The sequence below is a fragment of the Perca flavescens genome, chromosome 21, assembly GCF_004354835.1.
Source record: "Perca flavescens isolate YP-PL-M2 chromosome 21, PFLA_1.0, whole genome shotgun sequence".
Taxonomy (NCBI): Eukaryota; Metazoa; Chordata; class Actinopteri; order Perciformes; family Percidae; genus Perca; species Perca flavescens.
In genome coordinates, this window is record NC_041351.1 from 8,004,690 (window position 1) to 8,031,124 (window position 26,435).

The window sequence follows — 26,435 nt, forward strand, 5'->3', positions numbered from 1 at the left end:
AAACTTACCAGGGGTTCTGTCTCTGTGCGAACACCCACATCGTCCCCGGTCGATCAAACCACTTAAGCAGAAAGGGATTGAAACATGTAGTTTGAGGTGACAAAACATAGATTATTAACAGTGTCTACCCAGTTTAAGGATTGTATGTTGTGCATAAATTATCTTCTTTTACGTTAGAGTCAATTAATAAATTAGATTTAACTGCATTTCAAAGCCAAGAGACCCAGGAGTGCAACTTTCCCCCCAAAAGCTCGTACCTCTAAGTTTTCCATGCTGCCAGGAGACCTTAAATAAGGCTTCCAGATTGCAAGCATCTTTTTTTGGGGGGCATTTCTGCCTTTATTTGATCAGAAAGCTGAGAGAAAAGGGGGAAGACATGCAGGAAAACCATCACAGGTCAGACTCAAACCCTGGACCTTCTGCATTGCATTGAGGAATAAACCTCTGCATATGTGCACCCGCTCTACCAACTGAGCTAACTGGCCACTGACAGCATCTTTTAAAATCCTCAATGCCTACTGTGACACTCAGCCCTAGAGGCTGGACAGAGATAAGCAGAGACAATATGTGAAGGTGTACCAGTGGAGATAGGAAAGGAGTGAGGGAGTGCTCTTATGATTCTGCAAGAAGCTGAGCTTGTTAGACGCATGAGCAGCACCGCAATTAATTTAATGTTCCCTCCTTAACGTTGTGGATATGGTATCCCGTTATACTCTTTGCATGCATCTTTTGAGTTGAAATAGAGTCAATATATAAAATATAAAATTTTTACATATAACATCTTTTATTCAAGGAGTGCTTTCAAAATCCCAACAACTTTCAGAAAACAACAGTCAGAACAGCACAATTAGATTGGTAATATAATCCCCCCCCCCAAAAAAAAATCTATATAAGATTCCTCTCTGATGCGCACACCAAAAAATCAACATGAGTTTGTGTCTTTTGAGGCACATCTGCTTTCAGAAAGTGGCTCACAATACAAGTAGACAGAAATTAGGAACACAACTCAGCCATTGTTCTCATGCTCCCTGGGTTTAAAAAAAGTCTTCCACACACACACACACACACACACACACACACACACACACACACACACACACACACACACACACACACACACACACACACACACACACACACACACACACACACACACACACACACACACACACACACACACACACACACACACACACACACACACACACACACACACACACACACACACACACACACACACACACACACACACACACACACACACCCCGCCTCGAGCCAAGGAAGGCCAGTGACATCAAGTGTATTCAATTCACAAGGAGGCATGTTGAGGAAATTTGAGTCACAGTTTGGGAAGGAGGTCTTTTCCCTCCACCAGAGTCGCTGTTGCTTGAATAACAGTGAGTGCTATCTTTGTCTGTAACTTCATTAACTGAAGGTGGAAGGGAACGAGCCTCGAAATAACAAACACAGCTCTGGCACTGAAAGCTAAGTGGAGACAAGCGTTCCCACACTGTATAGGAAATTAGAACGGAGGACCTGAAATTAAAACGAGGATAACATGTTTTTAGTATAAAAAACAAACCAAAACTCTAAAGGCATGGGGAGAATATAATAATAATAATAATAATAATAATAATAACAGTAATAACAGAGCAAATAATCACTGAGGAGTTATTCAAAATACATACATACTGCTTGAATAAATACATTTCAAAAATACATATATGTTTATCTTTATTCTTTTTGCTAGAAAACTGTTAACATTTGAAAGCAGCTATATGTGTTTAAAATATGGCATTAAATCACTCGGTAACTGCTTTTATTGAAAGCCCCTGGACACAATGTGATTTCACCCATCTTCTTAAAGAAGCACTGCATACTGTACATTATTTCTGTGTCACAGCCAAGGACTTCACACTGGAAAAAAAAAAAAAAAAAAACTTCAGATAGTGCAGGGAGATATGACGCAAATCCTTCCAACGACTCAATGTGTTTTCAGAAAGAAAATATCTGTATGATTGTGGATTAAGATGGAAAATGTAACAGTGAAATATTGCATATCTGGGGTGCCACTGAGAGGAGATTGGGCCTCTTTCTCTCCCGGAACAGCCACATATTGATCAGGGTTAGTGCTGAGGACGGAGTACGGGGAACACTGTTTCGAAAAAAATTAAAAGTAATTATATTTTCAGTAAAAAAGTTATAATATTTCAGGAATAAAAACACAATATTTTGAGTCAATGTATTTTGGCAAAAAAAGACTTGTCCTGTAACATTTTGGTTGTTATATTACCAATTCTTTTTATTTGTTATATATATTTATATATATACTGTATTAGGAGAAAAGTCATACTTTTAACAGAATCAAATCTCACTGTGATTCCAAAAAAGTCACGATACATGAAGTCGTATATTTATGAGAAAAAAATGAAGTTAGAACTTTTATTCAGAGAGGTCATGTTTTCGAGAGTATAACAACCAAAATGTCATAATTAGATTAGACTAAATGTGCATGTTTTAGCATTGCCTGACTCTCCAAAAATACTATAAAAGGTATTTGCTTGCAAAAACCTTATTAGTTCAACAGATTATAGGGTTATTCACAAAATATTCTACTTGACTCTTTTAAAATTGTATATTTTTTGTAATGTTAGACCTTTTTTCTGTAACATTACGACCGTTCCTGAAATATTACGACCTAATCACCCCCGTAGAGTGATCCTAATAGTCCGTTGCAGTATTTCTCTCTCAGAGAAAAACACATTCAGTCATCCCAGCCAAAAAAACGCCCAGTCATCTGGTAGAACTTCATGTTGAAGGGCCTGTAGAAGTCCCGTAGCCTCTGCACCACCTCAGGGTCAATGTTGGGATGGGTCCGCCCTTTGGTTTTGCCCAGGCAGTGGGGCTTGCTGCTGCCCTCTGCCTTCTTGAGGCACGGGAAACCCTTGGTCTGGTTGAAGTAAAAGTGTTTGTCTGTGATGATCCTCTTGAGCCCCAGGAAGTCCTGCACGCGGCCCAGCTCTCCGGCCGGGTCGCTGATCAGCCGCTCGCCGCTCACAAACAGGATCTGCTTCATGGGGAAGTACTGCAGCCAGTTGTCCAGGTGCTTGGCGTAGATGCCGATCTGGATGGCGCTCCATGAGGTGTCGATGAGACCAGTAGTCCTGTTTTTGAAGGTGAGGCTCTCGAAAGAGGGGATGTCAGGCTTCTTGGACAGAGTCTGTGTGTAGTCCGAGATAGCCCTGGTGACGGGGTCCCTCACCACCACGATCACCTTGGTGTCCCGGGACATGGCGGATATTCTGGCTGGAGCCTCTCTGGTCACAAAGTAGCTGGGGGTTTTCTCCATGGTGATCTGGCCCTCCAGGGTCTTGGGCATCAGCTCTCTGGGAGGAGAAAAATAGAGGAAGAAAAAAAGGAAGTGAGATATTTGTTTGACCTGCGCTCCGGACTGAATCCCACTGAGCAACTGTCACAGTTTTACAACCGCTGTTATTACAATAAACATTACAAACTGGATGAACTCAGGCTATGTCATCAAAAACTTTGAATCCAATCAATCAAGAATAACACTGGAAACAGTTTGTTTGCAGTCGTATATTTATTTGATCTCTATCGGGTATCTTTTTCTCCAAGCTCATTAGCTGCCAAGAGGTGTGACCAAATGTTGATTTGAAGTTTTGGCGCAGCACCGCGCTCTGGATGGAAAAGATATTCTTGTGGTGATAGTATGCAGATGCTACCTCAAGTGTTCCTTAATGTAGCCTGAGGGCTTATTAAAGGGGGTCCGTTTGAAAGGGGGTATTCTTTACTCTCATTTGGCGCGAAAAGGAGAATGTCAATCTCTATACCCATACTGTGGTAGTGCTGGTTATAAAATATTGATATTTGAGCAGAAAGGCCCTCTCGGCATAATTGATCACCTTCTTGTATTTCGCTTTTCACAACAAATGGTGGAAGAACATCAGAATAGTATTTCGACATTGCAATTTCACCTCCAGTGGATAGTGAGACATGTTCTTGTGGTGAAACATTGTATTTATTTGAAACACGTTTTAGGGAATTGCTCTGTTTGTAGATGTTATAAACAGTTCCACACACAGAGTACCTATAGTCATAGATTTTTTGAAAATGGGTTCACCTCCTAGTGATGAAAGTATACTCATAAGTAAAGTTCAACTAGACATAACCTCAAACAATCAATCAATCAACCAATCAGACTTATCATCAGATGGGGGCCGTCAGGGCCAGCAAGGCCTTCTCTGCTGGCCAAGAGAAAATTATATTTTTATAATTTTATTTTACATATTTCATATGTATTTTACAAAGTCTGTTCCCACGAGTCTATTACCGTAAAATCATTGCTACTCTCTCCCTTGGTTGTGCGGCTTCCAGTGCATTACATAAATTAGAGCTTTTATCCAATCAGATTTCTCCTCTGTGCTGTCTCCAGGTGAAACATCTACTCTGAGGCCTTCAGAATTTCGAGTGAATCCCTCTGCTTTTTAAACAAATAGGGACAATGTTGTTGATTGTCATTTTCCGTAGCCAGTCAAATTTCGAGGTTGCCCTGTTGGCCGTATTTTCTTACAGGCCAGACACCTATTTCGGCATTTTTCGGACTAGTTCGTATACAGTTGCTTAGAAGCAAAACTAGCTAGCATCACATAACTGTAGCAGGAGTCTCACTTTGCCAGACCTTCCTCTGCACTGAGGTAACGTCAATGCTGCTGCTGCCCGCTGTTAGCCCCGCCACCACCCCAGCAGCCACCTGCAGGCTCCGACCAGGGGGGAAGCTACTTTATCATCACGTACCGCGAGGAGTGATGGGGTCGGAGTCGGGCCGCCAAACACGGTGTTCTGCTTTCTTTGTTCTGCGGTTATAATAAACTTCAATTTCAAACGTGAGTTGTCTGACTGAAATGAAATCATTAAAAGCAGGAACCGTGCTGAACCAAGCTGAGGAAAAACGCCAACCTCACGTTATAACATTTATTTGGCAAAATGTCCTCAATGTGTGCATGAGTCCTTTCTGCCACAAACTCACAAAAAAAGATGGGAGACCAGCCAATCCGTTCGGCCACGCCACTCCTCTTTCTCCGCTTTCCTTCTGCCCAGTTGCCTTCACGACTCTGACCTTAAGCAAAGCGGGTAAAAGCAGCCCATGAATGATTAACACGCCCTCCCTCTGCCATTTAGAGCCTCTGCAGAATACAGCTTTAAAATTCAACAAAGTACAGAATGCAGGCGTTAATTATTCATCTGCTTGGCTTGTGCTGCTTTAAGCGAGGACTGGCGCTGACAAAGTGGCCCAGGCTGCTCCCGGGGTAGACGCAGTTTGCCACCCGTGACAGAACTACTGAGACCCTAAAGCACGGAGGTCCTCGGATATTTCTGAAGAGTGCTCAACACTTCAGTCTGTTGTTTACAGGACCGTGCGGTGGCAAGTTTCTTCCTACTGCCGAGTGTCTTTTTCTGATGTGATGGGCATCGTTTTTTGTTTTTTTTTCTGCCTTGAAGAAAGAGACTGGTAAACAATCATGCTCCGTTTAACATTCACAGAATGGAATCACACAGAGGGCACCGAGATCTTTGCTGAGGACAAGCTTTACACAAACAGCGCACATTTTTAAAAGATACCAGCTGTCACAATGAACGTGATGGTTTCACTGCAGCCCCCCCCAACAAGTCCTCTAAATTAAATGACAAAACAGTTTTTAATTGCTCTCTAGAATGACAAGCATTTTCTGATCTGATGACCCTATCAGCAGAACAACATGCAAATCACTGTTATAACAATTAAAGCATTTTCTGATCCAACACAACTAAGGTTTGGTTAGGTTTAGTCAGAAAAACAATGTGTTTAAAGTTAGGGAATGATTGTTGTCATGGTTGAAAGAAACCAACGTTGACTGTCAGAAGAAAATGGGAAGCGAACAGTAATAACCCCATGTCAAAATCCAACGTTGTGTTGACCTGGTCCTCCACCTTTCTGCGAACTTTGTTTTTCGTCACACTCCTTTCCTCCAAGACTGCTAAAGGTCTTTGTCACTTGTAAATGTGTAATTTGGGGCATTTTCTGAAACAAATGATGCAAGGACATTCTCTTTTCCTCAGTCAACAGTTATTTTTCTCTCTCGCTTTTACAAAGAATAGATTATAGAGACATTTGGACTATTCTTAGCACAGATATGGAACAAAATCAGTCCACAATTTAATTCACAATAAAGACAATAAAACTAAAACCATGTCAGAGGAAGAATCCCAAACTGCTGAAGAGTCACGATTACTGAGGTGACATTACGAAGCCAAGTTTTCCTTGTGGTTGTTTCCGGTCTTTAAAAACAGCTGCTGGTTGAGCTCAGCGTGTGTAGTGAAACAGATCTAAAAGCCATAAGTCAATACCTCCAGGCCAATGTCAAAACGCATCCATGCTACGTGGCTGAGTGGATGTCCTCTGTGAGGAACGGATCACGAGGTCAGCGCAAGGGGGACACATGCAGGAAGCGGTCGATAAGAGCAAGAGCGGCAACACAGGTGCACTGATGTCTAGAACATCCTCCTGCAACGCTGACGGTTACCTGACCTCCAGAGTCCTCTCAGTATCTGCGAGCTCTCCTACAGCTGTGTAAAGAGCAGCACTGACAAGGCTCCTTTCCTCTCACATTAGCTCTGCCCCGTTGCCCCAAGAGTCCAGAGTGAGGCTGTATAATGGTGCTTTAAAAACAAACCCAATGCCACCTGGGACTGCAGTGGCTGCTAAGCTGACAAGTCGATAATAAAAGAACACGGAGACTAATTATCGACGGGGGATCATCAGACGCTGGCATCTTCCTGAGCGTCTTCCTGACAATACTGGCAACATGCTGATTTGGGAAGCGCTAGACTTCTGAAACAACAGCCCATACAGTACCACAACTGTATGATGCAAAAGAGAACATTATTGGTTTATGAAAAAGAAATGAGCCCGTACTAAAGGAAGCATCCATATTTGATGGCGTGTGCCGAGCTTGTTCTGTGGTCGATGCACTCACAGCGGTGGTGAGTCAGTGCGAGGGCACTCTGGGGGGATTTTCAGGGTCAGTGAGGTATGTGGCATGGTGTGCAACATGAAGACCTCCATGTTTTAGAAGTCCAAGTATGGTCATAAGTCATAAAGCAATCCTGTATCCAGGCTGGTACACTTTAAAGTTATTGGGAGAATGCTTTCCGGTTCACCGGCCGAGAGCAGTCAAATGAAACAGGTACTGGTTTAACGCCATTTTGTTCAAATTTAAACATCACACCAGGCCTGTATCTAATTATTGATGATTTTAATTCTTTAAATTAGGTATGCCATAGTCTATATCCACGACGTTCTACTTCCGGGACTGCTCAGTTGCTATATCCTGACGGATGTCTACCTTCTGGTGTTGGACTTTTAAACTCCGGTTTTATGAGGACTATGGTTAACTGGATTCTGCACTGACAGCTTTATCTGTCCAATCTGATTTTTTTGCAAACTAAAACAATCTTTTCCACCAAAACAAGTTCTTCCTGTTTTTTGGCCTTTATTTGTCCGGACAGCATCATCACAGGAATCATGGGGATTGTGATTGGGGGAAATACAATAAACCAGAGGACATTTTCTTCCATCCCGGGCTGTGGGACTAGCCAGACCTTGTTTCAAACCGGCAAAGCGATGCTAGGTATGCCACCAATTGAGCATTGCACAATTTTTTTTTAAAGATAATCTTTTGGCTTGTTTGGCCTTTATTTGATAAGACAGCTTAAGACAGGAAAGGGGGGAGAGAGAGGGGGATGACTGAAACCCGCCTTCTGAGCCTAAATGGGGCTCACTCACAACCAAGTGTGCTACCAGGGCGCCATGAGCATTGCACTTCTAATTATGTTTAGGTGTAATTATCCCTGGGTCTTTTCCGGATCAGACTCATTGTTACCTCCGCCAAGGAGGCTATGTTTTTAGCTTTGTAGTTTGTTTGTTGGTGTCTGTCAGCAGAATTACGGAAGAACTCCAGGTCTGATTTTCGTGAAACTTGGTGGATGTGTGTGGCATGGGCCAAGGAAGATCCCATACAATTTTGGGACAGATACACAAATTATTTCTCACTTTCGTTAACGAGACATTCATGTGGTGTCGGAATAATCGGAAAATTTACACTGCATTAACATTATGAAAAGGGCCTGCCTTAACTGAGGTCTGTGCTCTCAGGGTGTCTTTTTAGTTCATACATTTATTGATATATGTTGCATTTGGGAAGGTTTTAGAAAGGGCTCGTTTTGGAATGTTTCCTAAGTTTTAGACCTGTGGAGCCCTCTAAAGCAAATCGGGAAATTTGAAATTCGGGAAAAAACGTTTTGATATTTGTTTTTGCCAGACAAACTATATTGTTGATTATTTGTATGCCCATTTTATCAATTAAGTGACAAATGCACCCCAATGTATGTGTTATAGAAGTAAAGAACTTCAACTCTCAACTTTTAGGTTTGAGTTCGGCAAAGGAGCAAGGAACACAGGGAACACAGTTTTACAGTAAGTGAACTACACATGGGGTATTTCTTTCCATTCTGCAGCAGAAGCATGCCGCGCTCTCTAATGAAACTTTATTGGCAGGGTAGGTGATGTAACAGATGACAAACTGTCCAAGCGCTTGGTATTCACTGCTGTTCCAGATTCTGCTTTGATGTCTTCATCCTACTGCTAAAATATGACTCCCCAAGCACGCTGATGCATGAAACACAGGCAGCAGGATCCACTCATGAAACAAAAACAGACCCAAACCGAATAAAGAAACACGGGACGTGAACCATGGCTTCCCTTTAAATCAAATTCACTGCTTTGGCATGCATATAAGTATTGGAGAGACACAAGAAAAAACACATTTAGGATGACTAAAAAGTTTAGAACATTAAAAAACAACTTGTGTACATGACAAAACATGCTGTAATTGTTCGTCTCATATGGAACTAACTAGCTGAAGAGGAAGGCCAGGCAGCTCATTCAGGGAGCTCTTTTCCCTATTAAAAAACCCAATCCAATGTACACAGTAACATGCAGTACATCACTCAATGCATCCTTTGTAGGCTCGTCTATAAAGTAACCACTTTGGAATAAAGGGCCTGACGCATCACTGCTTTCGTTTCCCTACTGAACAAATTTTTACTCGCAAACTAACTCAACTCTGCCCTCATATATAGTATAAGCTGTGACTCATGTCTGCCTGTTATATATAAATGGCAAAAAAAGTCTGAATGTGCCCATAAGGTCTTATTTACTGTAAATCTGTTGCACACATAATATGACAACTTGACATATGAATTAGGGAGAAGTAAAAAACTAACAAGTGATCAGCTCTGAATGGGCCGTTTCCTGGTGTTATCCTTCGCCTTTTAGAAAGGGACTTGGATCTGGGCCAATGTCTGCCAATTGACGGGAGTTGTTAAGACAAAGAGGCAAGTGGGCTTGAGTGCTGTCCACTTCACCCCCACAAGTCTTTGATTCATTTTTCCTCTTCCAGCAGGGAGCCCTGGCAGACATAACTACACTCCCACAGTGTTCCCCTGCCACTACCACCAGATAATAATCTTGTAATTGGCTCAATATTTCTGCTGTTTGCAGGCGAATCAAAGGCCAGCGCCGCTCTTGGTGGCTTGGACTCAACAGATATTTTCCAGGTCAGTGGATGCTAGCGGAGGTCAGAGAGAAAAGAGGAGGAGGTACGGGTGTGATTTAGAGTAATGGCTGCTGCGCGGTGAGGTGAAAGCCCACTCCTCGGAGCTCGGGGCTTCACTGCTCTGCCGGCCTTGTGCAACAACACAACCTTAACCTGCCCTGCGGGCATCAATCACTGCCAGCGCTGCTGCACATAACGGCATACAAATGAGAAACATGGCGTGGGATGTGCCGTGTAACAGCCTCTGCAAATGACTCTGGGAACACAAATGAATGACAAAATGACATGTTCGCTAATTCACATTCACAGATTTTAGGGGTGGGCAGTGCAACGTGGGCTTCATCATCTGCTTAGGCTGGATGGCGAGCAATCAGCGGTTTATAATTCAGGGATTACAGGTGTGAGCTTCCCAACAGCAGACAGCCTCGGGCCAGGATAATCGTCCGTTTTATGACCCTGACAGTCTCCGTCCTCCAGGATCAGCCAACCTGACCTTTTTTTCCCCCTCCACTGGATCCTCATGCACTGTCTCTGTCTGCCCACCTGCACTTTACACCTCTAAATCCTCCCCCACCCCCTCATAGATAGTTATGTACTCCTCCAACATGGCTACACAGGATTACTGCCGTCTGAATTGCACAGTTTCCATATCATAGTTGAGTATCTTGAGTTTTCTGTTAAGGCATTTTAAAAAGCGAATCAGGGACAAACGGTGTGCAGGATTGTATTCCTAACAAAGGCTACATGGTGTGATTTTCCTCTCTGGTTGAAGGTGTGTCAATCATGGAAATCACCTGTTGATTGCTTTGATTGTAATTAAAGCTTGCATGCTCACAGCTGCCCTTGACATATGAGTAGAGAGCCCTGTCTGTCAAGGAAGTCAAACTGAACTTTATTATTTCCATCGATTTTCAGCTAATTCTGACTCTCTACTCCAACTACATACATTTTGTATGACTTTGTTCCTACGTGGTCTTAACTGGTCCAATCTGAGAAGGATGAAGAAAAGCAGTCAAAAAAAATCCTAATTGGTAATGCTTATTTTGTAGTCAGACCTGACATCTGAAAATCATCTTGTGCATCTTGTGTTTCGATACAACCTTGGCCATTGTTTTAGGTTTTTCTTCCCATCATTTCCCAAGTCGTCCTACAATAGGTAGCTTGACTGTGGGGACATTGGCTAAAAAAAAAATAGCTGGAGTAGTCATGCTGTGTTAGAATACAGAAACTCTCAAGCAATTTGCAATTTCAGTTAAGTAGAAATTAACCAAGGTGGGCTCTCGAAATGAAGAGTGAAATCAGAGTGGTACATGGGAACTGTAGGGGGTCGGAAGCAATTATGAGAAACATACAATTACTAGATAAGAGTCATCTATTCTTGGAAAACAAGATGGTTTTGATAAAGAGCGAGTAGGAAAGGAAAGAAAGCCTGCACGACACGGGGGACACATAAAATAACAATGTCACTGCGGATGAGAAACTTTGGAAATGTCAGCTTTTAAATAACAGGAACCTCATTGTCAGATTGATGATTTGGTGTGTTTCAAATTAGACGAAAAAGGATTTGAATGGGTTTCCAAAAGCTTGTGCTGGCAGGAGAGCAGGAACTTAGACTGAACATGCTAAACTTGTTTAAACCTCAGTGTCATTTAATAAAACAACTTTGTTAAAAATGTCCCAGTGATATTAAAAGATGTGGGGAACTTAGTAGGATAAAGCCTGCTGTCCTCCCTTGATGAAGGGAAAAACAATGAAGGAAAGTTAATAAAGTTAAAGTACAACACAAGAGTAGATCGGGGAAAAGACACATCGGAAATGCTACAATGTGTTGTGTTGTCTATTCTCATTTGTCGTAACATTCAGTCACATTGGCTATTAGACGGTGAAAGCATTCAAATACACTTGAAAAACAATGCTGGCCTGTTGCCATTGTAATTTGTCTCTGTTGAAATGTCTGGTTTCTCTTGGAAAATGTCTGTTTTATATACAGTTAAATATATGAGACCTCATAATGTCTGGAAGGAAAAAAGAATCAGACCTATGCGATTTGTTACATAGTGAACTTGATTATAAATATATATAATCGTCGAGTTTTTCCTTTTTTTTTCTTTCCATACAACGGCTGCTATGCGATTTCGTAAAAGATTAATAGAGTTAGCTTTGCAGTATGTTCTTATAAATTTATCAGCTGTGTTTTTAACGGAATACTTATTTTCTTCCGTGGTGCATAAGGGAAGGAAATAAAAGCTTTATCTTTATGGCAACTTGCTTGTGTATTATTCACCATCTCTAACTGTGGTGGAAGAGTGACTGAGGGAGGCAAAGAGGTCGCAGGACACATTCAGCCCATCTGAGGCCTTTTAGACATCAACGAGCAAAGGCTGCTCACTTTTAGATCCAGACTGCATATCAGCAGAGAGGACAAGGGGGTGAGGTGGGTGAGAGTGATGAGGGGCACAGAGAGGGAGACCTAAAATAGAAGGAAGAAAGTAAACAGGCACAGACAGAAATATCCCATTTACAATAAGAGTATATACTTTACATGCTAAAGTAACTTTTAAAGCATCATTCTTATCTTAGTTACGTTTTTGACCTGATGGTTGCGCTAGATAAAAAGGTTAGGGAACCACCATTGTTATTGCAATTCATCCTGAGGGTAGTCTCGCATTGCCAGACCTTCCCCCACAGCGCTGCGGAGGAGGGTCTGGTTTGTCCACACAGCATTCCAGGATGGGAGAAAAACATGCTCAGGTTTATTGGCATTTAAGAACAAAAAAAACAATCACAATCGTCAGAGGCGGCGCTGAGCGCCGGACGGAGCAACGGTGCCTCTTCCTCGGGAAGGAACTTGTTTTGGTGGAATGTACGTTCAAAAGTTTTCGTGCAACTGAAAACTCAGAAAACCCAAAATGAGGGACATCCGGCGGATTTTCCGACGGCATGTGAACAATCCCTTAAATGTAGCTTCGTCGATTTAGACTATCCTGAGGGCAACATGAATGTCTGTACAAAAATGCATAGCAACAGAGACATTTTATTCAAAACCACAAACTCATGCTCAGGGCATGATCAGGACAGCTCATGGCATTGCCAAAATAGTGGCAGCCATCCTCTGGGGACCATGAATGTCTGTACAATGGTTGTTGAGATACTTCAGTCTAAAGTAGAGCATTCAACTGACATTTCCGTCCCTAAAGCCAGGTTGTTACCGTCGCTTAAAAACAAAAGTTGTGCTACGTACAAAATGCCAAATCTAGTTGCCATGATAACCATTTATTCTCTGGTTCTGAATCTATATAGGTCTCCTATAACCTAAGGATGTTTTTTCTCTCGCAATTCTGCTCAGATCAAGTCAAAACTTAGCACTAATTATCTGTAACATTTCTGTGATGCAGTGATTTAGGTGAATTATAAAAATACATCTGAGGCTTGGAGAAATTGTTTCATTTTACACCTCCCCGGGTGGTTTGAGCAATTGAATTTCAAATCAGTTCACAATGCTTCTTTGGTGCTTTTACACCTGGATTTTCACTTGGATTTCAGGTTGACATGGGATCACTCGAGATGCTTTTAAATGGCAGGTGTACAATAAAACGTGGCAAAAGTAAGCCGGGTAAAGCCTTTGTCCGAATTAGCTGAGACGCGGAACTGATTCTGTATATTGCCTGGAGAGTCTGACAAACCCACACAAACTGAAATGGAGCCAGCAGAGATAAGGCTATATTTTGGATTTAGTGATTCATGTTCCATTGAACCAAATTACTATAAGAACTAAATATAACCCAAACAGCAGCTCTGTATTTTATCTAATGTCATCACGTGGGGTTTATGTATCTCTGAATGGATTCTCAGACACAGCGCGCACATTACTTTTTCATATTTCTCTGACCCACTTGTTCAGAGTTATGTGTTTGAGTCGGAGCATGTTGGAGACGACACGTGAGTGGGATCGGCTTTGGCAACAGCTCAATGCTATTTTTCTTTCTGCCAAGTCAGTTTTTAGGGTCTCAACAGCTTGTGGGAGATAAGACACCTTAACTTGATTTAATACCAATGCTCATTTTCAAGGTATTGTGTTTCTTTAACGTTCACTTTTATACTGAAGGTGGCTTCATTCAGAAAATTCAAGTGGTCTTTCCATAGTCCTCCTTATCCTTTCTCTATAGTTTCTAGCACTGAAATAATCGGAGGAGAAAAAAGAGCCACTTGCCTCAAACGGAAACCTTTTCAATGGGTATTTAAATTCTACGTTTAAGCCTGATTTGAATACAAAAAAAAAGCTGTGTGTCAAATGCATGAGAGCAAAATTAAATGTGACTTTGTTATGAGCCAAATGAAAGGCTTTAAGGGGACTGCTCTGAAATAATTACCCATGACAAAAGGCTAGGGCTTTTGTCTTTGGGACCATTACCATGGTGATTTTCAAGCTGCTGAAACATTCCATATACACATTTCAGTCTGCTGAATATGCCACATAGACTTTCACCAAAAAGATATCTGTTATGAGCCACATTTCTGCTGGCACAGATCCTGCCTGAGTGCCTCCACTGCTGCTGCTGTTGTTGAGAGGAGCAGCAAATCAAATATTAGAGCTCAGAAAAAGACATAAAACCTTACATAAAAAAAATATAAAGGCTAAAGTCCGATAACTAAAGCCAAGTTTGAGATCCTTCTACGAACACAAAATGATGGGCTGGCAAAAAGACAATCCCTTCCCTCTTCTCTCTTTGTAGACTGAGGGACACTTCAGCATTACTCAACGAGCATTACTGAACATCTTTTCTCATTTCTCATCATGGTGATTTTGACCTTCTCATTTTATTAGGGGGAAAAATCCCAAATGTTCAGCCTAATGTGTACGTTGATGTACTGTACATTCATTGTTCTCCTTAAAAGTCCCATGGCATGAAAATGTCACTTTATGAGGTTTTTTAACATTAATATGAGTTCCCCCAGCCTGCCTATGGTCCCCCAGTGGCTAGAAATGGTGATAGGTGTAAACCGAGCCCTGGGTATCCTGCTCTGCCTTTGAGAAAAGGAAAGCTCAGATGGGCCAATCTGGAATCTTCTCCTTATGAGGTCATAAGGAGCAAGGTTACCTCCCCTTTCTCTGCTTTGCCCGCCCAGAGAATTTGGCCCACCCATGAGAGAGAAACATCATGGCTTTCAAACGAGCAAAGTGGCAGTTGGTCAAGGCCACACCCCCCCCTCTCTCTCCTCCTCAATAGCTACAGACACAGAAATGGCACATCCTAAGGAAAGCTCATTGTGGGACTGGCTCTAGTGGCTGTAATTCTGCACCAAGGCTGAATTTCGGGAAAGAGACTTCAGATACAGTCTTAGGTGACCACTAAGGCCTATATAAAAGCACCATTTCATGGGACCTTTAAAGATTTTTTGGGATCTTCAATCAAGGAACAGCCCCACAAGGACATGGTGGTGTTTTTTTCTGTTCCCCTGTTGTTTGCTCTGCCCTATCCCTCGTCTCTTCCTGTATGATCCAATATGTATTCTGATAGGTGGCTTATTAAACAGTCTTGTTAAATCAGAGATGAAGGTTTCATTATCAGTGCAAGGAAACGTTAGCAGATTCAAGATGATGTCTCATATACACAAAAAGCATTTGGTCATTAAACTCTTGGGAGCGCTCTTAAATGCAGCGTCGCCACACTTAGAAAATGCATCCAGTGCACTGATACAATACAGCATAACTCATGCAGCATGCACGTCTGTTATCATCTTAAGTTAAAACCTGTATAATTCTTTTTGTCAGTGTAGTGTGTGTCCTTATCAAGCGTTGCTCCATTAACCTATCCTGCTATAAACACTCTGAGACAGTGGGGGGGAATGATAAATTGCAGCTTATTTCAAATTCGGAGGCACTTTTAATCCTCAGTGGTTTTTGTGTGTATCTGTTTTCCATTATACTGTAAAAGGCATAGCGGTAGGACTCCCTATGGGCTTGTGTTTCACCAGAACGATCGACTTGCATCCAGTGGGGAGCTCCTGTACATGTCAGTCAGTGTCATGGGTACTTAAAGGGAGGAGCATTTCATTTGTTTTCCCTGTACTATTTACAGTACAGAAAAGGCTGCAAACATTTTATTTTGTCAGCAATTCCCAACGACCAAAGACCAACAACAACACGTTAGTCCGTCTCTCAATACTTTCAGACTTCCTGTCTGTGATACTCAGCCCCAAGCCTGTTGGTCTCAGGCTGTTCTCATTCACTGATTGTACTTATACTTATAAAGAATAATGCACTACAAGTTACTCAACAAATGTACTTATTTTAACACAAACCACAATCTTTAAAAAAAAAAAAAAAAAATTGTTTTGTTGCCTAAACAGGTTCTGCACTGCAGGGGCTTGCGCAGGTGCACTAATCGCTGCTGTTGCATTTGTAGGATAACACGGAAATTTGTGCCTAACTTTTTGTCAGATGTCTTACGAACCATATGAAGATATGTTGTGGTTTCTATCGAAGGGATAAAATTCTTGGGGACTATTTAGCTGTGGAAATAATACCCATTTGGTGCGCTATTAAGTGTTTATGGCAACAGGATGGTGTATGTGGGATTGATTCCAGATAAGCTACAGTCCTCCTTGTTCATCACAATGAAGCAACATGTCACCCAGTGTAATGGTGTGGTTCATAGATGTGTGTTTAATAAGCTTTCAAACAACAATGTAGGTCTACAGTGTAGGACAGAGAAATTAGATATACTGTATATCAGGCATTGGCTGCACAGACAATACATTTTAGTATAATCAATTCCTTGTTGGTTTTTGTCTTTTCATGGAATTTGTTCACAATAAGAACATTGCAAGCCTTATTTTTTAGCCAGAGGAAAACAAAGGTTAAAAGATTTTTAAGGATTACATGAAGGGGAGAGAGAAAAGGGAGGATTTGAGGAAGGCTGAGGTATAGCTGGATGTGGCTACATGAGTGTGTTTGTGTTTGTGTGTGTGTGTGTGTCCTGCTACATTATAAATTATAACAGTCTAATTATAAATTAGACTATGTGCACATTTCCATGAGATGAAAAGCTTGTGGAGATGATGTCATCCTCAAAACCCAAATGTTTCCATCCCAGACCCACAGCACAGGTAATCATATCAATGCACTGATAATAATACAGTGGACTCAAAATCATTCTGTGCAGTACCACACGCACAATTAAAGTAAGAACTTGACAGGTTGATAGCCCGAGTCTGAGTCTTGCTGGCGTACTTCTGAGAGCTCTTGACTGTAAACCGCCTGGGATATTCTAAAATAGAACGACTTCTGAAAGGGAGTCATTGTCCTGTTCAAATATAGGCAAATAGAGAAGCCAGAATTAGTCAGGTAGTATGGGCTTGGCAGATCTCCTCACTGTGAACTCAGAACATCATCGTGTTTTATTCTCAGGCCTTGTGGACTACCTTACAGCAGAGAGTGGGTGTCAGTTTCAGCTGTTGACTTGCATTACAGTTTTTACTTTCTTACAGTACTTTGTCTCAAGACCTATAAGCAGCAGAGGTCAAGAGGCAGTAAAACACGATTTCCATATGCTATTCGATAGCTGTAACATAATGAAATCCAACTATTTGACAGTTCATTTTAACCAGTTTTAGGAGCACACGAAATCTAAGCTGAGCTAAAGTTAACAAGATAGCAAAACAGTGCTGCACATATTCAATGCATACACAACCTGAGAGCTCAAGTTTCTGCTTAGGCTGAGTAAAAAGGGAAAGCAAGGCAGATAGACAGTGTGAGATATTGGGGGAGGGGGGTGCAGAGAAGGCTGGGGATAAGAGTCAAGCATCAGGCGGACAGCAGTATCGGGGAGTGTAAAAATGATTACACTGTCTCCATGCTCTCTTCCTCTCTGTCTATTGCCTTTTCCCCCCATTTCATTTTCTCCCTCCTCTTTCCACCTTTCATCCTTTTACTCCCAGGCTCAGAATACAAAGCGCCTGGCACCATCGCATCGCTTTCCTCATCTTGGTGCCAAACCACAGCAGAGCACACCAGCGAGCTCGCACCCTCTGCGCCGTCCTGCCACCACAGAAGAAGCAGAGAGGGGAAAAGATTAGCATGTATGAATGCTCCCTCTTATCGCTTCTTTTTGACATAAACTCATTACAAACAGGCTCGCTCAGTCTCTCTGGGTATTTCACTCCCTAGATTGTAGTGCCAAAGAGACACAGACAGAGGCAGCAGAAGATTATGTTCCATAACTCACATCTCGGAGCTTTAAATATTTGATACGATTTACGATTTTCTTTTTTTTTTGCTTCTCCTTAAACATCCTGGCGAATTAATAATGAGCTTGGTAATAACAAGATACCAAAATGATTTATGCTCACCGGGGATGAGAATGAATGCAGTTCGGAAAAAGGCAGGCAGGGAGGAGCCCGGGTTAAAGACATGGTCCAATGTGTGATTTCCATTTTGCGGCCCTTGCATTATCCAGTAAATAAATAGCCCGGGGAAAATGGAACTTCGTGCAGCTCGTTTCTGTTGAGACAGCAGCGCCATGCATAACAAACAGGTGATGTCGAGGTGTGTGAGATCGCCGCGCTATCAGCACCAGTTGCACAAGCTCATGCTGATTGTAAGCAGAGCTAGTGAGGTGGGGCGCGACGGAGAACAGGTTGTCGCTGAAAGAAAAGGTGAAAAATGACCCACAATGTCACAGCGGCTTAAAGGAACACAGAATGGCAAAAGCGGAGCCAGCGGTTGCCCGGGGCTGGGCTGTGACCCAGAATTCAACAGACCCCCAGTGAGAAACCAGGAGGCCCCATGACGACTGAGCTAAACTGGCCCGCACAACAGGAAAACACCTCCTCTTCCTCCCCAGACTGCAGAGAGGTAACCCCATCTGGGAAGCTGGATTGAGGGAGCAAGATAATATGAAGTGTAACGGAGAACTGCGGCGTCTGAGGAGCCGCTGACAACGTGCTAATGTTTTAGCCTGTCAGCTCTCTGTGAGCAAAGACGGATGGTTTTAGAAATAGAATGTAATTACAGGGCAGAGCCTCATTGTCGGAGTTAGGACAATGCGAATAGTGTAGTGGAGCTTTCTTCTTTCTCCCTGCTAGAAGGCACTCTCCTGAAGCTGGAAAGTGAGTTTTACAGTCTATGGTTTGAGCACACAAACTGACACAAACCACCAATGCAAGTGATGTGTCATCTTAACATAACTTGCTTTTGAGAGAGTTTATGCAGGTAGCCAGACCAACCAGTAAGAACTGCTGGTGCAGCTACAAGGTTATGTATCCTCACTGGCTTCCCACCTGAACTCCTGCACCAATCTTTTTTTATTTTGATATTATGGGGTGTTTAACTGTGCATAATTTTGAAGTCATTTATTTTGCAGAACTGATGCCTCAGTTCAACACTTTTAAGTCTCGGAGCTGAGCTAGAAGACTCATGAACAGCTACAGATTAACAGTTATCTCCATGAGGGATGTTGCACTACCATTCTTTTACGAGCAGGTCTGCTGCGTATTTATGTACGACATTACAGAGGCATGGCCCATGCAGCTGTTTGCTCGTATCGGTCCGAGCCCGTCTGATTACTAAGCCAGCGCCATAACCTGATCTCATGTGAGCATTCAATGGCATGTAGGCAGTTCCACAGCATGTTGCCAGGAGATAGTAAATGAGGTGTTCAAGGGGGAGGGGACACAGGCTTGATGATTCATGTTATCAATCAGAGGGTTATTTTTCAATATTTCACATTGATGTAATCGTCCTAAAAACACATTAACATTGAGAGAATACTCCGCAGAGAGATAATGGCTGGATATTTGCGCTGTTAGTGAGTCAAACTCTGCCAGGCTTGAATGACGGATGTGCCACACATACAGATACAGGACGTGTGGATGTGGCATGAATAAATACGGTCCGTCCGAATCACAATTAGAAAATAAATAAATAGAGGGTAAAGACAATGATGAGGAGGGGATGGGTGTGCACGATCATTCAAGAGAACACATTTAGGGAGAAAAGAAGCAAACCAAAACGAAATGCATATTAGTGCCATTCATATTCATGACAGTTGAATGGGGGCCATTATGAACCACTTTCAATCACATTTGCATTTACATTACGGGCCTGTAATGCAACTGTAAACCTATTGAACAAATGGTGGTGAAGCAAAAGTAAAATGTGTTGCAAACAACTAGCATGGGTACTAGTTCTTGCTCCAGTGGATACCTGTATTGTATTAAAAAAAAAAGTGGATGAAATACATTTACAGTGTGTGCATGTTGGTGTTTATGTTGAGTGCAAACATATGTTTGTGATGGTACGTCTTCTTCAGTGGGTCTGTCTGCATGTGCGTGTTTGTACATTCACCTAGAGACTCAAAAGAGCTCTTCTACAGGGCCATTTTTGCTACAATGTTAATCCAAGAGTTCAACGGGGGGAGCTAGAAACGCGCATTGGCACTCGATTGCCAGAAGTAAAAGCTTTGTGGGCGAGGGGGGAAATCCCTCCTGCTGGATTTACGCTTTGCCACAGACGACCCTGTTTAAAAGGCTGTTGGATACAAAAAAAGAGAGAAGAAACATAAGAGTAAAAACAGGGCGGTGAAAGAATATTCACTACTGCTGCTGCTGCTGGCCTGAGCGGAAAATAATATGATGTAATAAATGGTATGTAAGAAACAGACCTGCCCACGACAGCCACCGAGTCTGTAGATCCGTGTGTGTGCATACGTGCATTCCAGTGCGTGTGTGTGTGTGTGTGTGTGTGTGTGTGTGTGTGTGTGTGTGTGTGTGTGTGTGTGTGTGTGTGTGTGTTAAGGCTTCTCCATTAGCGCTCACACAACATTTGGTCCAGCACACAAAGCACAGAGTCATCAATGAGGACCACTACAGCTGAGGAGGATAGCGGGGTGAACCCTTGACAATATGAGCCTAATTACACACAGTTGTCTCAGCAGCGCCACAAATCAATGCTCGTGGTGAATCCTAAACAACAAAATCAATACGGTTGCGTCTCAATGGCCATAATGAGAATCTGGTTGAAGGAAAGGATTTTAAATCAGCCACATATTGGCTCATTCCAGTGAGCCAAAGCTCAGCGAGGTGTGAAGCGCATGTTAAATTACAGTATGAAGATTCAAACACAACAGGCATTCTGACATTTTAAATGTGTAATTCTTCCAAGTTGCAGTTATTGTAATCGAAGTAAAACATTTAATTGTGATCAATAGATTAATAATTCAAACTTTTTCTTACTACTGTATTGTCATAGGGAGTGATTATTAATGACTGTGACACAAGGGCAGAGCAAGACAGAGTCAATGTGAAGAAAAGCGTGACTCTAAATATGTAGGAACAACAGTGGGGGCCCTGAACTCTCATTTGTGTTCATCAAACTTCTCTAATTGTTTGTATAATGAAATTATGGCCGTCAGGGAGGCCTGGAGGACATCAATTAAGCAGATAAGCAAGGAAAATAAATCACTTTTTATCAAATGTGCGGCTGCCCGCCTGTGTGTCCGGTAAACACAGGAAAAACAGGAAGTGATTCTATTCAGAGATTCGGGGCTCCACAAATCGCAGCAACAAGCAATCAGGATCGTTCGTAAAGCTCTGAGAGACAATAGGAGGACAGCTAAAACATTACTTCGTCTTCAGAGCTGAACACGGAGGGCATAATACGTTTATTTTCATTTGTAAGTAATGATACAGTGTTAATTTTAGCAACTGATTTGATTTAGTTTTGTTCAAAGTCTTTAAATCAATATGATTATTAGTTTTAGTCAAATTTTATTCATTTCACTATTAGTTTTGGTCTAGTTTTAGTGGAAAAAAATAACTTTTTAGTCAGTGAATTTTTTATTTGCAAGCCTTCTTCTGAGGCTCCAACTGTCTGTCAACATCTTTTACAGTTATCATGATTACAGGTGTTATTTTTCAGCAACACAAGACATTATGTTGCTGAAAAGAAAGATGTCGCTCATTAGTGCAACAGGCCAAACCGCTAAACTAACTTCTGAAGATATGTTTGAGTGGAGGGGGATACTGGTTTACTAATCAGGAGGATACAATGTGTGATGCATGCTGGTCCCTTAGTTAAAATGCATTATATTAATGAAAAATAATAATATTAATAATAATGTATTTTATTTGTCACTTTGGGGAAATACATTTTTTCAATCTGTTGTATTTTTTTGTTGATTTACACACACATGCATCAAATGTGGAGAGATGTCAGAATGATGGGTCACCGCAGCACAGTGTCCCAAGCAGTTAAAGTTTAGAAGTTAAGTTGTAAAGTTTTTAAGATAGACAAGATTGTGTCAGAGTTTTTGGCCATTATATGACTTTAATTGAGACAGCAGAAAGATGACAGGGGATGAGGGAAAGAGAGAGATGCAACAACTCTGGCCTTTATTTTCATTTTTGTTATGGAATAAAGGTTACCAACTCATACTTTTGTCACAGTCTCCGTTGTAGAAATGAGCACTATAATGATACTACCAATAAAAGCCTTAACCAAGGTTTAACAAACATTAAAGGGAATCAATTGAATGGCTTTTCTTCATTTGAAAATTGTATTACAATGTTGGGCGTACTCTGTATGTGCAGCACCTTCAAAAGGAAGAACAAAATGTTCATGAAGCACTACATGAATGTGCTGGAAACATAATTTGGTGGTCAAATTTGTACGCTGTGATGGGGGACTGTGGGCCGCATGGGAGCAAGGCAGTGATGTTAATGGATGTGATCACAGCTTCCTGGTGAATAATGCAGCCTTCCTAATTGGCAGGATTAATAATTGATGAGGGCGTGTTTGAGGAGGGAGCTGCAGTGGATAAAGAACATGCAGTCGTCTTGTTAGAGAGGACTTTGAATGCTATATGGTGTACATCTGTCTATGCTGGTGGCTGGCTCTATATAACCGCCTTCTTCCTCCTATTGATATGACCGTGTGAGACGAAGATGTCAGAATAAACAATCGCCTTGACAACATAATGATATAACGAGCCTCAGCCCAGACACATGTTTGACGGTTAAAATATCTTGAGCTCATGTCAAGTCCCACAGGCTCCACAATGTTGTTACACCCTTAGTCCAAACTGACCGTGGCTGACCCAGAACTAGCCAGCTGCATAAATAAAAATGACTGCAATAATGCAGAAATGAAACATAAGGTATTGATATAACAGAGTCCGTTAGTTTTTTTACAAATGCATGGCAATGGATCTGGAGCTTGGTGAGCCAGCTCGAACTCTGTGACAGGAACTGATGTGATAGGACATAGGAGGGTAAGAAAAATAGATTTTACAGTAAACTTGATTTATCCGCTGATCTCGAAGTGTCCAGTTTCTAGAGGATGCATAAAACCTGCCCATAAAGAAGTCCTGTCTCTTCAGGGTTAACACCTTCAAACCACTGTTGTGCTCTCACAGGAAACAATAGGATCAATATCTCAGGGTGTGTTCAAAAGGATTTCTGACAATCCAAAAATAATTTGTTATAGAGTTCAATAGGTGCTAGACACAAAAGAACAGAAAAATAATGACCTGGTCCGATCATTGAAGCCAATAAAGACTACACCGGTGTTTGTTTGATGCAAAGCAGCGCAGAGAGGCACAATGTGAAGATGAGAATTTGGAATACGCTTATTTTCTTTCTTACTAAGAGTTCAATGAGAAGATCGGTACCACTCTAATGTCTGTACATGAAATATGAAGCTACAACCACGAGACAGTTATCTTAGCTTAGCATGAAGACTGGAAACATGTAGCCTGCTCTGTCCAAAGGTAACAAAATCTGCCTACCAGGACTTCTAACGCTCACTGATTTACAAGTTATATCTTGTTACTTTAATTCATACAAAAACTAATAACTTGACCAAATAGTCAAGCACATAATCCTCAGTAAAAACCACAAATTGTAGTTTTTACAATTTTATTTACACTTCTATTTTGTACTGTACAGCTCTTCCCAGGCCTTCCACTTTTTTCTATTTTCTATTAGCCTATGTTTTTGGACTTTTGCACCAAAACACCAGGAAAAAATCCTTGTATGTGCAAACCTACGTGGGTATAAAATTGTTTCTGATTTCTGATTCCAGGTTTCCAGTCTTTATGCTAAGCTAAGCTTACCAGCTGCTGGCTCTGTCTTCAAATTTAACAGACAATGAGAATGGTGTGGATCTTCTCATCTTATTTTTTGGCAAGAAAGGGAATACATACAACTGAACTCATACAACTGTACAATTTGACATTTTCTTCACAGATGACTTCATAACTTTCTTTTGCGAAAAATGTGTCTTCTTAACGGCAGTGAAAAGCTTCAACAAGATTTTGCATCCGTAATTTCCCTGCCATGATTCATGTCCCCGTTCTCGGTTACTGGTCCATAACTGAGGAAATCTGTTCCCCTGCTCTTCTCATTAACATGCAAATCCTCATATTTAGCATAATAGTGGAAAAAAAAGAAGCCCTTTTGTGCAACTCCAGAGCACTGAGGATGTTCCTTCCTGCTTCTATTAGCTGGACATGTTCCTCTGACAGCAATCTTCTTCCTGTCTAATGTACAGTCAGACCTAGTTACAGTAGCAATTACTAGTGTTCAGGTTAAGATTAATTGAATTACTGGGTGGCTTCCCTGCACTCCTCTGTGGGCATATCAATCATGGCCTGTGCGCTACACAGACCCTTTATCACCCTCTTCCATCTTTATGTAAAAAGACGCAGGCTGTGCTGTTGCACTCCATCTATCAATAAACGGGCAAACTCAAAAAAAAAAAAAAAAAAAAGCTCTCCGCCATCTTTTCTCCAAATGAATAAAATGTTCAATTAAAAATAGAGCAACTGGGATTGTAACGACCGTTGTTTGACTTTTGAGAAATATACCTGCACTCTGTATGAGTTCATTGAATATTTGTGATACATCTTAATTGATCATTTGTAAAGAGAAAATCCTGCTATATAGAGTACTGTGAATGGCCCTTTTGTGCAACCTTTCAAATTTCAAATACAATAGACTGTATGTAAAGCGTTTGTTTGAACAGCTGTATTTCTACTTGAGGATCCAGGTAGCTTTTCAAAAACCGCACATGCAATGGATCTGCGGGGCTTCTATTTGAATAAATATAGCTCTCAAGGCAGATTAAATGCCACTCCGTCATTCTCTCTCCATTCACCACCTCCATTATTAGATATTTTAAAAAATTGTGCAGGATTTCTGGTCATGGTCTATAGTGCTGCCAAACCCTAATCTTCAGCATGTTTTATTTCCCTTGTTACTACCATGCGACTCTTTGTTCGTCATCTAGCAGGAACATACAGAAAATACTTGATGTAGAAGTGCTGAAAGCTCGAAAATAACATATGAAGGAAATAATGTGTTGGTCTCTTTGTGGCCCGTGCCAAAAAAAAAGAAAAAACAAAGCCAATCCCTTATTTCAGATGGACTCCAAGAGCCACACACACACACACACACACACACACACACACACACACACACACACACACACACACACACACACACACGTGCCTCAAGCTTAGCTACAGTATAATTCTGTTTGCATGGAGACAGGGGTTGGGCAGTCACATAGAGGTTGTGCCTAAGGTGCTGTCTGGCATAGCCTCTGCCCATGTCTGTATGGCGGACTCTGCCAAGGCGACTGGCACTGGCCATGCCCCGATGGAACAAAAAGAAAAAGGACGTTTGGTGCCATCCTATCACCACACAGGCAGCTGCAGATAGCACACATGGCAAGTGTGTCAGAGTCCATGCCTTTAAGCGCAGAGACAGAGAGGGAAACATTGTTTGGCCAGTAAGCCCAAAAAAGACCCTTGAAAAGAGTGAGAGACTTTCCTGCTGAGTGAACAGAAGTAAAGGGCTGGAAAGATGAACCTCTAACTTCCTTGGGTAGTAAATACTTAAATGTTTTTTTTTTTTTTTTTTATTTTACAGGGAATTGAAATACAGGACGGAGATGTGTGCCAAAAAAAGAGAGAATATGTGGCAAAAGTATTTTAAAGAAAACATTACAGTTGGAACGGAAAATGGAGGACCCAAGAGGAGAGGGCTTCCTTCTTTTTATTGGTTCCCAGGCTTTCCGTAGCCCTGGTTCTCCCTCTGTTTCTGTCTGTTTCTCTCTGGTGGAAAATACAGAGAGTTCCCTGTCCTGTGATAAAGCTGTTGCCTGTGAGATGGGAGAGAGAGATCCATCACGTTGAGGCGTTGGTTTACCCTGCCAATCCGCACCACTGTGGGCTATAACACGTACATGCTCCATCCATGCATCATTTACCAAGCCCTTCTCTGCCCAAATAACATGGGTTTGGCTGCATGTTTCTGAAATCCTAAAGCACTCTGGCAATTCCTCTGAAAGTCTTGATATGCATGAATTCTGGAGGTTGTTTTGCGGTTTGTTTAGTTCACTTCTACGAAGAGAGAGAGCTGAAACAGTCTAGTCTAAAGCCCCTTGACTCTCCAGTGCCAAATGATAGGGTTGCAGTCTCTCTTTGTTTGTGGAAGGATAACACTTAACTTCCATCAACCTTGGGCTGCCAAGAAGAAAAAACTCAAACATAGAGGAACAGAAATACAGTACAGGAAGGAAATTGCAAACATGATTCTTTCTTTTTTCATTACAGCCGTACTGCTTGTAAAGTGCCTGAGGGCAGAACGGCTGTGATGTTAGAAAACATTACCTGGCAGGTTTCCATGGAGTTTGAGGAAAATAAACATATCTGACATTCATGGGCATTGCTTGAAAACCACTAAACTAGAAAAGGG

At 41.7% G+C, this 26,435-nt stretch overlaps 1 protein-coding gene across 1 annotated transcript in view; it reads right to left on the reverse strand.

Annotated features, from left to right (window-relative positions):
• Nucleotides 1–1,679: 1,679 nt before the first annotated feature.
• The window catches only part of LOC114548192 (heparan sulfate glucosamine 3-O-sulfotransferase 3A1), a 33,321-nt gene continuing 8,565 nt past the window's right edge, over nucleotides 1,680–26,435 (reverse strand). The window contains exon 2 of the mRNA XM_028567995.1: nucleotides 1,680–3,386. Coding sequence (XP_028423796.1) covers nucleotides 2,765–3,386 — 622 coding nt within the window. The 3' untranslated portion in view covers nucleotides 1,680–2,764. The remainder of the gene's footprint in view (nucleotides 3,387–26,435) is intronic.